Source organism: Scomber scombrus, chromosome 16 (assembly GCF_963691925.1).
Source record: "Scomber scombrus chromosome 16, fScoSco1.1, whole genome shotgun sequence".
In the NCBI taxonomy this organism is placed as follows: domain Eukaryota; kingdom Metazoa; phylum Chordata; class Actinopteri; order Scombriformes; family Scombridae; genus Scomber; species Scomber scombrus.
In genome coordinates this window covers 23,914,067-23,930,093 of record NC_084985.1, presented here as the reverse complement: position 1 = coordinate 23,930,093, position 16,027 = coordinate 23,914,067, and the positions used below count along the sequence as shown (strand labels likewise).

General features: G+C 38.6%; 1 protein-coding gene across 2 annotated transcripts in view; it reads left to right on the top strand.

Annotated features, from left to right (window-relative positions):
- Nucleotides 1–16,027, top strand: part of trappc9 (trafficking protein particle complex subunit 9) — a 211,115-nt gene that overhangs the window by 27,128 nt on the left and 167,960 nt on the right. For both annotated transcript variants that reach the window (XM_062436022.1, XM_062436021.1), the window contains 3 exons: nt 4,277–4,403; nt 6,779–6,924; nt 14,592–14,677. In XM_062436022.1, the coding sequence (XP_062292006.1) occupies nt 4,277–4,403; nt 6,779–6,924; nt 14,592–14,677 (359 nt within the window). The remainder of the gene's footprint in view (nt 1–4,276; nt 4,404–6,778; nt 6,925–14,591; nt 14,678–16,027) is intronic.

Genomic DNA, 16,027 nt, shown 5'->3' with positions numbered 1-16,027 from the left:
ATGATATGAGCTGTTGGTGATTATATCTCTACATGACTCTATTGTCTCTTTGCGTGAGCCATACACCAACACAAGACACATTTTCATTATTGCCTGTAATAAATGGACAATAAAGGTTCTGGATTCTTAATTGCATTACCTTGTCTTTTGATGGCAGTCTCCCTGTATTCTAGAGATGTTCCGATACCATTTTTTCCCTCCCGATACCGATTCCGATATTTGTGCTGTGGGTATCGGCCGATATCGAATACAGATACAGATACCAGTGTGTTAAAAAAAAAATACTACGCCTGCATGACTGATATGATTATCATTGTGGTAAGGCCTGGCTTAGGTTAAACCCTTTGTAAAACATGAATGAATACAGCAAATGGAAGCCATTTATTTTTACATTTATTTTTAAATAGAACAGTATAAAACAGTAGTGCAACAGCAACTTTACTAAATATAAATATAGGAATAATTATTCGCCGTCTTACTGGTGGGAACATCCACTGTGAAGTACTGCCAAATCGCCGACATGATGCGTTAATGTTAGCTCCTTGTAACAGGTGTCAGGTGATCAATTCTTCTTCGCCCCTCTAAAACAGCAGATGCAGGTGGCAGCACAGCGCAACTGTTTTAAGAGCGGTGAAGATGAACTGTGTCGGAGCTGACGGAGCTAACTGAACTAACCAGTAAATAGATTCCTATTTCTAATAAATTAATAAATTATGTGGTATCGGATCGGTGCCTGGACTCCAGTACTCGCCAGCGTTTTCGGCAGTATCGGAGGCATTTCCGATACTGGTATCGGAATCGGAACAACTCTACTGTATACCAACAATAATGCATCATTGGCTATAATCAGCCGTTATAAAGCCATTTTTTTTCAAAATGTATTTTCCTTTTCCTCAGCTCAAAAGAACATTCATTTGTCTTAGATCGTTGTTTGTATTTCATTGACCACCACACTCTTCTATTAACTCTACCTGCGCAGCACCAAAGACAAGACAGACAAAGTTAGCAATGAGTTGAGGAGCATAGTAGAGCATTTAGCAGTTTAACAGATGTTTATACACAAGACACTCCAGAAATGCAGCTTTAAATATTCAGATTAAATTGAAAGTATGAAATATGATGAAGCTTATCCTTTTCATTACACCCATTAGTTCAACTAAACAAACAGCTTTTTCTAAGGCTGATGAAATACCTTTTGTTGACATATAAATTAATTGATCTTGATGTAAAATGAAATGAAATTTAAACTGAAATTGACTTAAACTTTGAAGGATCCATCATGATTTTATTAATCATATGAAAGAAATAAAATAGGTTTATTCTCACACCCTAACCCACTAATCCAGCTTTGTGTCCTTGCGTGGCTGCCATGAACACTCAGGACACGGCTAACAAGAAAAAAGAAAAAGAACAAATATATCATCAGTCATGAAAGCTTTTCGCCAGGAGGACAACTGAGCCATCACTCAATTTATCTCTTGCCATTTTATTCCTTTGACCCTTCCTCCTTCTTGCTGATTCTTTCTTTCCTCCATCCATCGCTATCTGTCTGTATTCCATCCTCTTTCCTCTTTTAACTCTCTTCATTCCCTCACTCTAACCTTTCCCCTTTCATTCCTTCCTTTTCTGTCTTATTCTGATCTACTGGTGGTGAATTTCTGACTCCCAGTCTGTATTTAAAAGTTTCTAGATAGCAACATACTGTATTAACATATTCATATGGACATTTTCGTATCAATATTTTTACTATTACTAGGAGACATGAAAAAAAATCATCCATTGACTGTTAATGCAAGTATCTCATCTCATATATACGTGTTTCAAGTTTTACTCGTCAAGATACTTATTGTTAGGGAATTTACCATGTTTAGGGTCAAGCATGGGCCTTGAGGTCACAGTAAGGGCTGGACTATCATCCTGGCAGAGAGACATACTGTTTATCTCCTTGAGACAGTGAAGGCAAATGTCTGTGGTGTTTTGGGGAAAGCAGGAGTCACTTTGATAACGGCGGCGCAGCATTACTGTGACATCCAAGGTCAGAGGATATGACTGTCTGACTCCCTAAACCCACAGATGGGTAACTGTGTTTCCTTGTTTGTAGAATAACTAACCAATAGTCTAATTCCATTACTGTAGATGCATTGAGTATGACCATTTATGGGCATAGAGTATTCGTGGTACTATCTGTGAAGGCTTAAAGACTATCCACGGAGGACACTTTCCTCAGAATCGTGGTGTCATCATAATAATACTTTGATCCTCCTTGGCCAAGCTTCAATGAACATTTTCAGCGCAAGAAATCCTGGGCTCCTGGGCACTTTCTCCACTGCTGAGGTTTACCATCAACAAACAGATTCTCTATAACACTTATATTTTCCTTTTTTTCTTTTGTTATACTATTTTTTCCATTACAAATGACAATATCAGCGTAACAATTTGACTGAAAAGTCTAATCTTTGAAAAGTGCACATGAATTTCAGAATATCTTAGTATTTGGTACACCCCCCTTTTTATGCTGCGACCCATGTTGTCGCAGCATGATTTAACAACATTCTAAAGAGCTTCATGTGATGTCACAAAATACTTGACTTCTTCAAGTGCTAAATGTTCAATGGGGTTGAGGGCAGGTAACTGTTGAGGAAAGTCCATGACAGTTAGGACTCCTTGGTCTTCTTTGGTTTTCAAGTAGTTCTTGCAATGCTTTGAGGTATGTTTAGGGTCATAATCCTGCTGCAAAGATTCAACCAGAGGGTACAGCGTGTCTCTAAAAAAATGAAGTGGTACTTCTCTGTGGTCAGGGTGTAGTTAATTCAGTACAGTCCAACTCCAGACTAGGCAGACTTGAATATTCCCACCACCATGTTTCACTGTCAGTTTAATACACTGCAGTATCATTATTGTCTTCTTACATACACCTTCTGTTACTGCCATAAATCTCAAACTTGGATTCATCAGTAAATAAGACTTTTTTCCAGTCATCCACACTGTGAAATACTGGTATTTCTAACCCCACCCGAAGCATTTGGCCTCGTTTCGACTCCAGAGAAGTGGTTTAGAAATGGCTACTCATCCTCTGAGACCACAACAAGACAGCCTTGTTTTGACAGTACTTCTTTATTTAGCAAATTCGGTATCTGTGAAGAAGTTGCTTTTCTCTCTCAGGGAACTAAGCTTGATGTATTGATCTTCTGATGGTGTGGTCACTTTTTTGTGCAAAGTGCTAAGAGTTCTGGAAACTTCCCCCTTAGAACCCTTTAGTCTAACCATGTTTTGACACTGAGAAAGCCTCTCTTTGCTTATATCAATTTGACTTTTCACACTTTCACTTAGTTCTGAATTGATGTTTCCCACTATAACAGTGCTACTTGAGGCACAGCCATATTTATAACAGGTGAATTACTTGAACGAGCCTCTGATGAGTAGATTAAATCATCTGAACACATGCTTTAATGGAAGGGATACAACTCAAGGAAAAAAGACCTTTTGCACAGGTTGGTCAATGCCACAAATTTGCTTACATTTTATTGGTGACCTAGAAAAAGTGCAGAGTCTTAAATTATTTATCTGTATTACATGTCATTACTTCTTGTGTTTTTAAATGTTTCTGAACCCTCAAACTCTCTGATTATATACCCAGGTTTATGTGAAAATATTACAGATTTTCAATGTGGTCTGATACATTTGGACCCCACTCTGTGTGTGTGTGTGTGTGTGTGTTAGGTTTATTTTTCGTGTACAGAACATTTTGTATTAAATGTACAGCAAAGTGAGAAATACACCAAGTATAAAAAGCTAGCAATTGTAAGACCTCATAAGGCATCCTCCATGAAGGGTTATATATCTGTCTGAAATCATTTCAAGCAAAATGTCCCTCTATCCTTGATGGACACTCTCGAAACTTGCAGAGCCAAAGCAAATTCTATGGCTGGGTGAGCAGTAATGTTCTCTCAAATGGTATTGATGGTACAATAAAACTTACAATTTTACTTGAAAGCTGGGGCTGTTATTGCTGAGAGAGAGAGAGAGAGAGAGAGAGCGAGAGAGAGAGAGACACCTCACAGGTCATTAATGTCCAGTTAATTTATATCACACAGATGAAACCTCTACCGTGGAGATGATGGTCAGATTATCTGAGTGTGGGGAACTTTAAAGGGAGCTGTGTTATGACATAATTGCTGCTCTCTTGTGTTTGGATAATTGTATCTATAGATTTCTTTACGTACTTCGGCCATGTGCTCATTGATTTTCCTGAAATTATATGCTTGTACGTTTATAGAGAAGAAAGAGGTGACCCAGAGTCTTGAAAACTACACCTCTAAGTGTCCGGGTGGAATGGAGGTCATCACCCTTCCTGATGGCCTGAAGCTCCTTCCAGTGCCCTTTACAAAGCTCCCTATTGTCCGGTAAGTCTGGACCATGTGTGATTGTTACTTTTCTCTCCCTTTTTCATGTGGGCTTTATTTTTAACTTGGCAAAATACCATTCAAACTAGAAATATGGACTAATTACACTACTGACATATCAAAGTGTGTCAGTCAGTTAGCCATTACTGCTACACGAGTATATAATTGGTGCTTTTGATGTGCTTTGGAATTGGGTTTGCCATTAATCATTTATTCTTTTCCCAAACAGAGTAAATTGGGGTCAGTTCTCTGATAAGGTTGTTGACAACCATGCACTTGTTTAAATTATTTCATATGGAAAGAAATGTTTATTTTGTAATTAAAGCTGCCCTGCTGAGTTTATGACCACTTTTAGCACTTGGAAGTTTTTTGGGAGTAGGTCCTTGTTTTTGTTTGTGTCTTCTGCACACGCACAAGGACGCACGTACGCATTCATGCAGGTGATGCAGTACACCATTCTGCTGATGGTCTTATACTTTGACATTGATTGACAATTGGTGACAGTAATGTGCCAAGAAATGTGGCAATGCGGCAACAAAGGCACTGATGAGAGACTGTAAGCTAACAAAAATGGATGTACACAATGTAGGTCTCAAATTCTTCCAAAAATCTGCTGTGTAAATTGTAAATGAGAAAAGAAATACATTCAATTTTTGTTACTGTAGCCATCAAAGACACTCACTATGTTAAGCTGAGAAACCCTGAATGTAGACAAAGCTTTGTATAAACATAATTTACAATGGCACGAATTAAACAGATAAAGACATGACAATTACAAATGGCTACTTTTCCTGCGTAGACAAATTAGTTAGTAATTATTAACAACGGGTATAAAAGCTTTATGTGTAACAAACACTTCTTTCCACCAAAGGGTTTTCAATTGTTTCACCCAAAGTTGTTTGTTTCCCAGAGCTTTACATCCACTTCTAATGGAATGGAATGAAATGTTTAGGGTCATTAACATTACATTAAGATTATGAGCCAGTACTCTGATTGGCTGGTAATAGTGCCTCCCTTGAGAAAAACAATGGCTGCTCAACCAGAGACAAGACGGACTACAATCAGAATTACTGGGAACAACAAACTTAAATAACTCAACAGACAGCTAATTATGCCTCAAGGCAAGAACAATGACGACAGTTTCAGATATTTTTACATTAATTCACAGGCTTTAGAATTGTTCCACAGGGAAAACCAGTGTTTCAAATACATTTAGTAATTTCTAAATAAAATGTTCTTGTTTTATTTATCTTGACATGTCCAATTTCAAACTCAGAAGTCAAAGTTTCCAAAGAGACTTTAGACTTTATTTACCTTTATTTACTCAGGGGAAACCAATTGAGAACTCTTATTTACAATGGTGCTCTGCAAATACACAACTAACAAAGTCATGTAACAAAAAGTTTTAAAAAGTGTAGTGGACTTCACTTATATAGAGCCTCTCTAGTCTTTTGATCACTCAAAGCACGCCAACATTCACCCATTCGCACATACATTCATACACTGATGGTAGAGCTTACCATGCAAGCTGCCAACCTGCTCATCAGGATCTAATATAATGCACATACACACCCACACACTCACACCGCTGGCACAGTCATCAGGAGCAATTTGGGATTCAGTGTCTTGTCCAAGGACACTTTGACACGCTGACTGGAGCAGCTGGGGATCGAACCGCCGATCTTCCGATCAGCGGGCGACCTGCTCTACCTCCTTAGCCACAGCTGCCCTGTGAAGGTAGCAAGATTGTTCCACCAGATTACAAGAATGTGTGCAGAGCTTTTTTAGTGTGGAAATAATTTGGAAGCACACTGCATTCACTTGGCTACCAGAAGTGCTGGAGACACACCAAGAGATAAAAGGCAGTGCCGATGAAGTTGTCAAAAAAAGTTCTAGTTCTTCTCTCAAGTTGTAATTGTGGCTTTGATCATAGAAATAGTTTGTGCCTAACCATAAAGCCTTTTATTACATAGTGAGATTTTTGACATATTAATTTAACAGTAACTTGCAGGTTCTGATGTGCAGGAGTCCTTATCTATTACTGTAGGTTACATTAACAAGGTATCCCTGTATTAATTCATTAACTTCTGGTCCTTCAAAGTGAGGAATACAGACTTTCTTCAAGAGCTTGCACCTATGTTTTTATTGGTTTGCTGACCTCGTATCCTTTAACAAAGGGGAGCATTATATATCTCTATCATTTTACTGTTATGGTTATGAATATTCATTAAACAAAATTAATATTCTCTTTAGATTTTGTCTCTGGGCTCCCATCCTGCAGATTTATTAAACAAATTCACATTCCATCATCAGCTTGTGGAAAATGAGTCTAACTCATATAATTATTGTGTCTTCTTCTATGATGCCCAAAATAGGTCAGTGAAGCTCCTCAATCTGCCTGTCAGTCTGCGTCCCCACAAAGTGAAAGGCCTGCTGGCAGAGAACATGTCCACTGCCAGCCCCTTCATCTACTCGCCAATCATCTTACACAACAGAGGAGAGGAACGTTGCAAGAAGATTGGTAAGTCCAAAATTATTTGTAGTGTTTCCAGTGACTGTACAATATTTTTGGTCATCACAAGCTATACATGAACTTTTTCCAGAAGACCCTGAATCTTTTTATGAAACTCTACTTAAAAAAAAAGAGGGGTTTCAATGAATATGCAAAAGTTTTATTTTCCTTGCTTGAGGGATGTTTATCCATGGTTCAAGAGAATTTCCAATGGGGGTCCAGTGCTTCTTGGCTGTATTCAAGCCTGGAAGTCAGATTTTATGTGTGGTTTCTAAAAGGGAACCTTTGAACATTGAACAACTGTAGGGCAGAGTCCATTGGGAAGTGTGTTGTGAGATGATGCTTACCATCTTCATCCAGACTACCCTCTGGGACATTCCCAAACACAATGAAAGAAGCCTAATCTTCCATTATGGATAGTATAACTTCACTATTGTTTAGTATTGTTTGTATTATTATATTCACATCATATCTACTAAACAGTCTATTGTGTAGCTTGTGCACTTAAACCTGAACTGCACACACAATTGGACAAGGCTTCAAAGTCAGGAGTTCTTTAAAACAGCTTGAAGAAATCCAAAGCAATCATTCTAGTTCTTGTTACATTGATCCTGATGACGTCCAATCATGGCATGGTACTGGCTTTTGATGGAAGCTCCAGTGAGAACAGTCTCCTCATATCAGGTGTATCTCTATTGCCTTGTCAAACTAGATGAGCGTACCACTAGGTCTACAACTCTACAGTAATTATAGTCCGATGATATTGTACAGCTGCTGTCATCTCCCTCTAATGGTATTCCTGCAGTCACTGTACATCAACAGTCTGTAAAATCTGAATTTGATTTCATCCTAGTCAACCATTCAAATCTACAGGGTTTTGTGTAAATTAATTTTCTACTTACAGGCAGAAATGTACCCCAGACTTGCATTTACCAGTGAATGGATGTTTGTAATATCACCTTAACACCAAAGATACTCTAGAATGATTATTTTCTGTCATGTAACCACTGTTTAGTCAATGAAACGGTGCTTTACTTTAGATCATGTCCAAAATGGTTATAAGTCCCTTTCTCTTTCTTCAGTAATTGCCCATGCTATGAGCCCCATTCTTCTATTGTTTGAATACAAATCCGAGAGAAACTGAGAAAATACATCCTATATCTAATTGTATAAAAAGGGCAAAAAACCCCCCCTCAAATTAGATCAACTCTTTAATTGTGTGCTCCACTCAAGTGTGTTATTCTTCATTGTTTTATTCTATTGTGGCCTCTTGCCTGAATTCCTCTCATGTCCTTGTAAACAAAGCCTATTGTCATAACTAGTTCAATTTTGAATTAATGACTTCTGTTCATAAATGCCGTTAATGCTTTAGAAACATACAGCATATTCATCACTTGGTATGTACATTGCAGCAACAGGCTCAAAGCTGTACTGGAGTGAATCACTGGTGTCCTGACTGGAAATCTGGTGTATGAAAAGCTACAAGCTTGTTTATGTTGTGTCTGCAGTGAACTAATTTCTGTGTTTTTATGTAATGCTAGATGCAGAGTCATCAAACAACGTCAAATGGGGTATTGCGTTAGAGCAGCAGTGAGAGAGAGGGAGTGTGGCCACTCATCAGCTGGTGTGTTTTAAGATTGCGTGGGTCTCCAGGTTGTAGACATCAACAGTAACATATTGCCAATGCTGAGTCATGCAGGGCCCCCTTCATCTTTCAGCCTTTGAAGCCCTTTGAGACCAAGCTCGGGGCGCTTTGAAGCAGAAGTTTACATCCTTTATGTCAGAGTATATTTTTATCTTAGTAGGGAAATCAGTACAATGTCTAACTGAAGTAATTGACAGTTTAAAAGTAATTGACACTGTATGAACTGATTCTTATAGAAGGGTTTGTTTCAGACAAATAATGAAACAATTTGTAAAGTTGTTACTCGGATGTGACACGTAATGAGTCTTTTTCAATGCAGTTAAATAAAATGTTGCTTTCTTGTCTGCATCTGACTGATGCAGACAAGAAGCCTTTGAGCAATTAGTGTCTTCTTTGCTCATTTCAGAAAAAGTGCTTTCATATGTTTTCGCTGAAGATGATATCAAAGCCTGTAGCAATTTGAGCAAGTCATTACAAAAGTATCTGCTACTACAAGAAAAACTACAAACATATGAATCGCTGATTTTAGCGATTTATCAATTGGAAAATCTTGTTTATTACCACATTTTGGATGTCTGTCTACATGTAGTTTAACCAACTAATACAGAAACATGGAAAGAAATATTTGCACTGTTTGCAATGCAGGTTGGTCGGTTGTTTTGGTTGTTTTGGATAGTAGACAGCGTATAAAGTGTGCAAAATAACATGTAATAATTCTCTTTGTTCTATTCAGAAAAACAAATTCTAAAATTCACACTTTCTACCTCAGAACCCTATACTCCCCCCGTCTTTATCTGTTTTCTTGATAAATTTAGAATGATGTAAATGTATGTACTTCAATCAGTATAATATAGCCTTTCCTTACTTTTTATTTTTTTAAATTTTTTATTAGCAGAGATACTGTGTTCATCCCCTAATCATTCCAACTACTATCAATTGAATTAAATACTTTAATCTGAAAATTCTGAAAGAAGGGTTTGCTGTATCTTAACATTGATTTAAAAAAGTAAAGCTATTATTTGGGACTTGGACACTTTTTGAATACTGTCTCTCCCATTTCGCCAGTCTGAGGCCATAGTATTCACTGTGTTCAGGGTTAGGGTTAACCCTAACACTAACCCTAACCCTAACCCTAACCCTGGTTTATTTTGAGATACCGTCATCTATACCTTTTCTGTCCAGTGGAAATCTCAGTTGACTCTGTGATCAACACATTTAAATAGTACATTTTATTTAATTTATGGTTTGAAATAGCGTAGGATTCAGTGTTCTCTGAGAATTTTCAGAATGCTGCTGGTATATATTAAAGCCTGTATATTTCTATTGCTATTTTTTTAAGTGTTTCACATGGACAAACTGTTTGGTATTGATCCATTTTAATATTAAATATATATTATCAATAAAATGTAAAAAAATATTTACAGCAGGGATCTATAGCATTTAGCAGGCCATAACAGCCAATATGAGTCTATTAAGTGTACCATACTGTCCCCTGAGCAGTTTTTTTCTTTGATCGGGATTTAGATGCTGAAAGTCAGATATGCCTCAGGCTCACTTTGGTGTTGTGAGGCTTTGGAGATTAATTCAAACATGCCTTTCCCTCTCAGTCCCTCTACCTCTGGAGAGCTGGAGTTAGCTGCCTGCTAATGAAGTTATGATTCTCTCATAACTCCTTCAAGGCATCTCTCAGCACGCAGGGACGGTCCCAATCATGTCATTGGACGATGGGTTAACTGTGAACATGCATTGATCACGCAATGGCCACATGTGGGCATGTCCACCTCCCATGTAGCACTTAGCTTATTTGCCAGTTTTAATGTCTTAACAGATAAGTTCCAACATGAAATAGATATTTTTGGACTTGTGTCTAGTGTGTACTTGTCTGTAACCGCAATATTACAATACCACGCTATAGACAATCCAACTGTGGTGGATGGCAAGCAAGAGCCATAACTGCTGATGTTTAAATTCTCCTGGGTTGCTGTGTGACTGAGAAGGCTGCCATTTAACATGCGTGATAAAGAATACATACGCCCTAAAGGTGCATCCAGCCAGACTCCATTCATAAATCCAAGGTTTAAGTGGACTCGGCTGTAGGCCAACGTTGTTTCCTGTCGCAGCATGATTTATAGTCTTCATCAGGTGCTGCTGCTCCAATCAGCCAACACATAATCAGACTAACATACCTTCATTTTCTCAAAAAACCAAACAAAACAAAAAACCAATACCGCAAAGCACGCAAAGACAGAATACCATGCTGTTGAGCTACCCTGAATCACCGCAGGGGAAATTCCTTCACCAGGACACCCTACTTGCCTTATCAGTGAAATGTGCTCTGTGGGAATACTCTTGAGAGGTTCATTATGATCTGATCGTCCCACAGCTATTACAAAAACAGCAATTGGGAGCCAAAGTATTCTGCGCTAGGTGTGTGGACACTGAGAATATGTGTGTGCGTGTATTTTCTTGCTCTTTAAGTTGTATGCTATGAATTAGATTGATGTTCAACGATAAAATAAGGGGTCCTCTAATGGGAGATTGTTTTCCCTGTAATTGCTCTGACACTCTGTTTTAACGACTGGCTACTCTAAGGCTATCCATTCACTTTGATGTGGGTGATACGCTATCTATTACAATGGTATATGGCCATACAGGGAGGTGAATTTCTACTTCATCTAGTTCTTATAAGAGAAACATGGACACAAGTTTGTTTTCACTCTATACTCCTACACATTGTATCTCAAATGAAACAATTAGATTAAAGTGCTTTTTTTTCCAGCTTTAAGGATGCTTGGGTGTGTTCATATCCATAGTAAATGATCAGTGGAGGACTCATTGTGTATTTTTAAAAAATCTGCAGCATGGTGATCCTTAAAATACAGAACTAAACAGTTCACCAGACCTTGGTCCAAACGAGTTTCAATTGCTGAAAACTAGACTGAAGGCAACACGATTGATCAATTTCTTCTTATGGACACCATTCTGGCACCAATATCTATTTTTCACTCATGATTTGTTCCACATACTATTTATACTGACTGGGCCGGTCATAGAATGTTTCTGTAGGCGAAAATTCCCAATAATACATTTGAGAAACATTATTACAACCAATTGTGACTTGTCATATTTCAAAATTTTGGCATGTTAATTATCAGTCTATTTCTCCTTCAGAAACACCCAGTAAGTCTGCATGAAGGGTTGGGGACAACCAGCTGGCCATTCTAGGATGCTCTCTTTTGGTGGCAAAAACAGTCCAAGACCATGTTCAGACTGACAGCAGAACTACTGTGTTAAAAAATGGCAACCTACTCATTCATTTTAAATTTGACAACGGAGAGCTCCAGCTAAAAAATGCATCATCATCTGAGAAAACGTTGAACCTGACTCAACTTTTGCCACAATGGCCAGGCCCATATTTTGGGAGATGTCTTTGCAATAGATTGCGGCTTTCCAGAGTTAAGTGTAAGATGTAGTGACATCTAGTGGTGAGGTTGTAGATTGGAACCAAGATTAGCCTTCACCACCTATATTTCACATGTGTGTCCAGTCCCCATGGTTCTAGTTGTCTTCTTCTGCCTCTTGGATGGTTCTTGCCAGGAGAAATCTCTCACTGCTTAGAAAAATAGTCTTGACTCAAGGTTCACATTGTGGCCTTTTTGTGACTTTCAGTGGCATCTCACAGTCTTCCTCTAGAAATGGAGTTTGCTCAGTTGTAATATTAATGATATCATGACATGATACCATGTAAACTGAGCTTGAATCAAGATGTAATCAAACTGCCTTTTCTAAGGTTAAGAATATACTTTCACTTCCAATCTCTCACTACTTTGTTAAATCCTGGAAACCCATGCATCCCTAGTTTTAACCTCATTTAGGCAAATACTAACATTTTTTGTATGGGTTATTTTATTGAATTCTTCTTTATACATTATAAACAAAATGTCCCCAAATAAATATGTCTCCATCTGAGGCGCTAATGACTCATAATTTCACACAGGCTCAGCTTTGGTTATGTTGGAATGCATTCCCTCCTGCTCTGGGGTCGCTTCATTTCACATGCATAGTTTTTTACTCCAATGCCCAGGCAGAGTGTGCATGTATTATTCAGTATGAAAGATTAATGTTGCTGATAGTTTTACTGTATAATATTTCTCTGTAGGATGCAGTAACGTCAGTAAACAGCTTCAGTTCTGTCTGCGGTCAATAAAAGAGGATTTTCAAAGTACATGAGAGACAGTTTGACAAAATAATTTGCCCTTTAAGGAACTGAATGCAAACACAATGTTTAACTAACCATGCAGCCATTCATCATTATTGCTTTTTACAATGAGGTTTGAAAGAGTTGAGGCCTTTAGACATCTGTGCAGAATCCCAATGGCCACTTGAGGAATTAGGACTGAGGCAATACAAATAAGATGGCAGCAATTCACTTTGTTTTTCTGTTTCCTGAGGTGTATTTCACACTTAATTGGCTGGCTATGAGAGCATGCCTGTGAGCCAGACCCGGGGTTGTGTGGGGCTTTTCCAGACATTCATATTATAGATATCTTTCTTTTGACTGACTTAATTTCCCAAGGTGCATCGCTGGAGTTTGCCTTCCATAAATCCCTTTTCCTGCCAGGGTCTGAGCTAGGATTTTTACCCCCTCTATTGCGAGACTATTTACAGCAATGGACTCTCCAAAGGACTGTGAATGTGTTGAATTTCAAAATGGAGATGGGTATGGCTACAGTGGGACTCAAGTATAGCTCCTGAGTCTAACAAACCCTTTCAATATCTCATTCAGGAATGATGGATATCGCAATGCAGAGCTGTAATCTTTTTCTAAAAAAAAAAAAAATATGCATAAGACCTGGCAGTTTTTTCTCTCTTAGGTAACCAATGGCTGCAGTTTTCCTCCAAATATTTCCTAAATGTTTGGACCTAAGAAAATCCACTTGAGTATAGCACTCATAACTACCTTTTGTTGTGGGTGAACTAACAGTCCGGGCTTACAGTTTGTGGGTTGAGGTCAAGACTCAGTTTGAGCCAGTCAAGTTCTTCCACACCAAACTGGGAAAACCATTTCTTAATGGACCGCTGTTTGTGAAGATTTCCTTTAATTTGGACATAACCTAAAACATGAAAAACAGCACCAGATAGAAAGTATGTTGACTCAGGTGTCCAAATAAAAAAACTACATATTATCACAACTTGGGATATATTTTCACATCTGGGCCTTCGCTTCTATCAGTTACGATCAGACCGCTCTTACCAAAGTAATTGAGAGATTAAGATTCTCTCTCAGATTAAGATTTGAGAGAGTAATTGAGAGTGAGATCTCTCTGGTCTCATCCCCAAAAACGCCAACAGGGCAACAAACACGTGTTGTGACTGTCAGAAAACAACTGCTAGTCAGAATTATTGGGAAGAGAAAACAAAATGCACACCAAACTGTCAGTTGTAAACATCCAGCACAGTTCACAGATTCATATCCAGCTTTAGTTTATACCCTCGGATCTCAACTGATCTGTTTTTAATATGACAAATAAGTCTCATAAATTCTCTCAAGTGATGTCATAGTCTGGTGATCCTCAAGACTAAAGTTTGAAAATGCAAAAATGTGTGGCTGTGGAGTTAGAAAGAAGTGAGGTTACCAGCAGCTGTAGCTCGCTCCTGATTCCTGCTGGAGGCTCCAGGCTACATTAGCCACTACTCGCATATCTCACCTAAATCACCTACATCTGAACAGTCGATCGAATTGAATCAAATTGCATTGCAGGGAATGTAGTCACCCCATTTTGACAAAGATGACGCTCCACACTAAAAAGTCATCAAAAGCACGTGTCCACATACCTTTGACTGTATAGTCTGACGTCTAATAGGTTGGTTCTAAATGAAATACTTGAAAAATCTTTTTTCATCTTTTTAACTGACTCTTTGATCTTTAATAGCAGTGTATCCTAAAGATGTATTTCCTCTTAGGTAATTAATAACACATGTAATTTCATACCAATAACATCTTATTCTCATGTATGTTTTCTTTTTCTAGACTTCCAGTGGGTTCAAGGAGATGTCTGTGAGGTGCAGCTCATGGTCTACAACCCCATGCCTTATGAACTTCGAGTGGAGAACATGGTTAGTGAAATTTATGACACCTAAACTTTGCATGCTCTGTAATACATGTTGTAATGGAAGAGAATCAGTGATTTAATTAATTGATGAATCAAAATGTTTGAATATGTGTCCACTGCTTTGTGAAAACAGGTGGTTTCTTCACATGGTCTCTGCAATCGTAATACAAACAGTCCCTCAGCACCCACATAAGAAGTGCAACAGGGCAAGTGATAATGCTTTGTGGTTATCCTTGATAGCCCAATTAAGGTCCCTTAAAAGCTTTTTTGACAGTTTAATACCGTAATGATTGTTTGGGATGGTGAGAACAAACTCTTCTCACTCCTGACAATAAGAAAACATCAGTAGGGGCAGGCACACCCCCCGGTGGTGCTATTACTTTTATGGTTTCACACACCCTCCTGTCAGACCAGATAGCTTCCATATTGAGGTGAGCTAAAAAACCATTCACTCTACTTCCCTGTGGAAAATAAAGTTTGAAAAGAGCCATCTGACGTCAGGGAGTATTTTAATTGTATTGTTTAATAGCCGCTCGGTGACGGCAGCTTTGTAAGTTCAGAACGTTTCCTTATTAAAGGACCTCCAACTGTAGCGCAGACCCTTACTTCTGCAACATCCATCTCTAATTTATGTCGTTCGTCACTCCCTTCCCTCTCCTTTTCAAACGTGCACACACACACACACACACTAGTTGAGCCACTTTATCAGGTTCAAGGGTGCAAAAGATTATCAAATAAATTGCTTTTCTTTCTGCTCACTGCTGTGTATGTTTATGAACGCAGTGATGTGGGACAACCTTGAAATGCAAATCAATCAACAGGCTCAATGAAAAGCCAGCAGGGAGAGGCCTACTGTCAGCTGCTAGATATCAGCAGCACACACAGCATCTCACGCAATGTACTACCTGTCAAAAGTGATGCTGCCTGCAATTATTGGGAAAGTCGAGAACAAATTGCCGTGAAAGTTTCGTGGCAGAGTGTGAACGGAGACAGTGGCCTCTTAATTGTAGCGGAGAGGATGCCAAATGGACTTGGACAGGTCTTGCTGGTTGATTTAGCCGCCCTGCATCGTCTGATAACGGCTCACGCTGTGATAGATGCAGGAAATGCGGATGAGCTCCAGTTAGGAACATCTGGCAAGTGTTTAAACTGGAGGAGTAATCACCGGCTGGTTGTCTCCGTGTGTGCGTTTGTGTGTGTGTGTGTGTTAAAGCTAAAGTGATATTGTGTCTGATAAATGTCATCTTCCCAAATCACAAACTGTGACTGCAACTGAGAACAGTTCAAGCCTACATATATACTTTAGATCACCTTGAATATTGACATGAAATTATTTTGTGTGGCCTATTCTTAT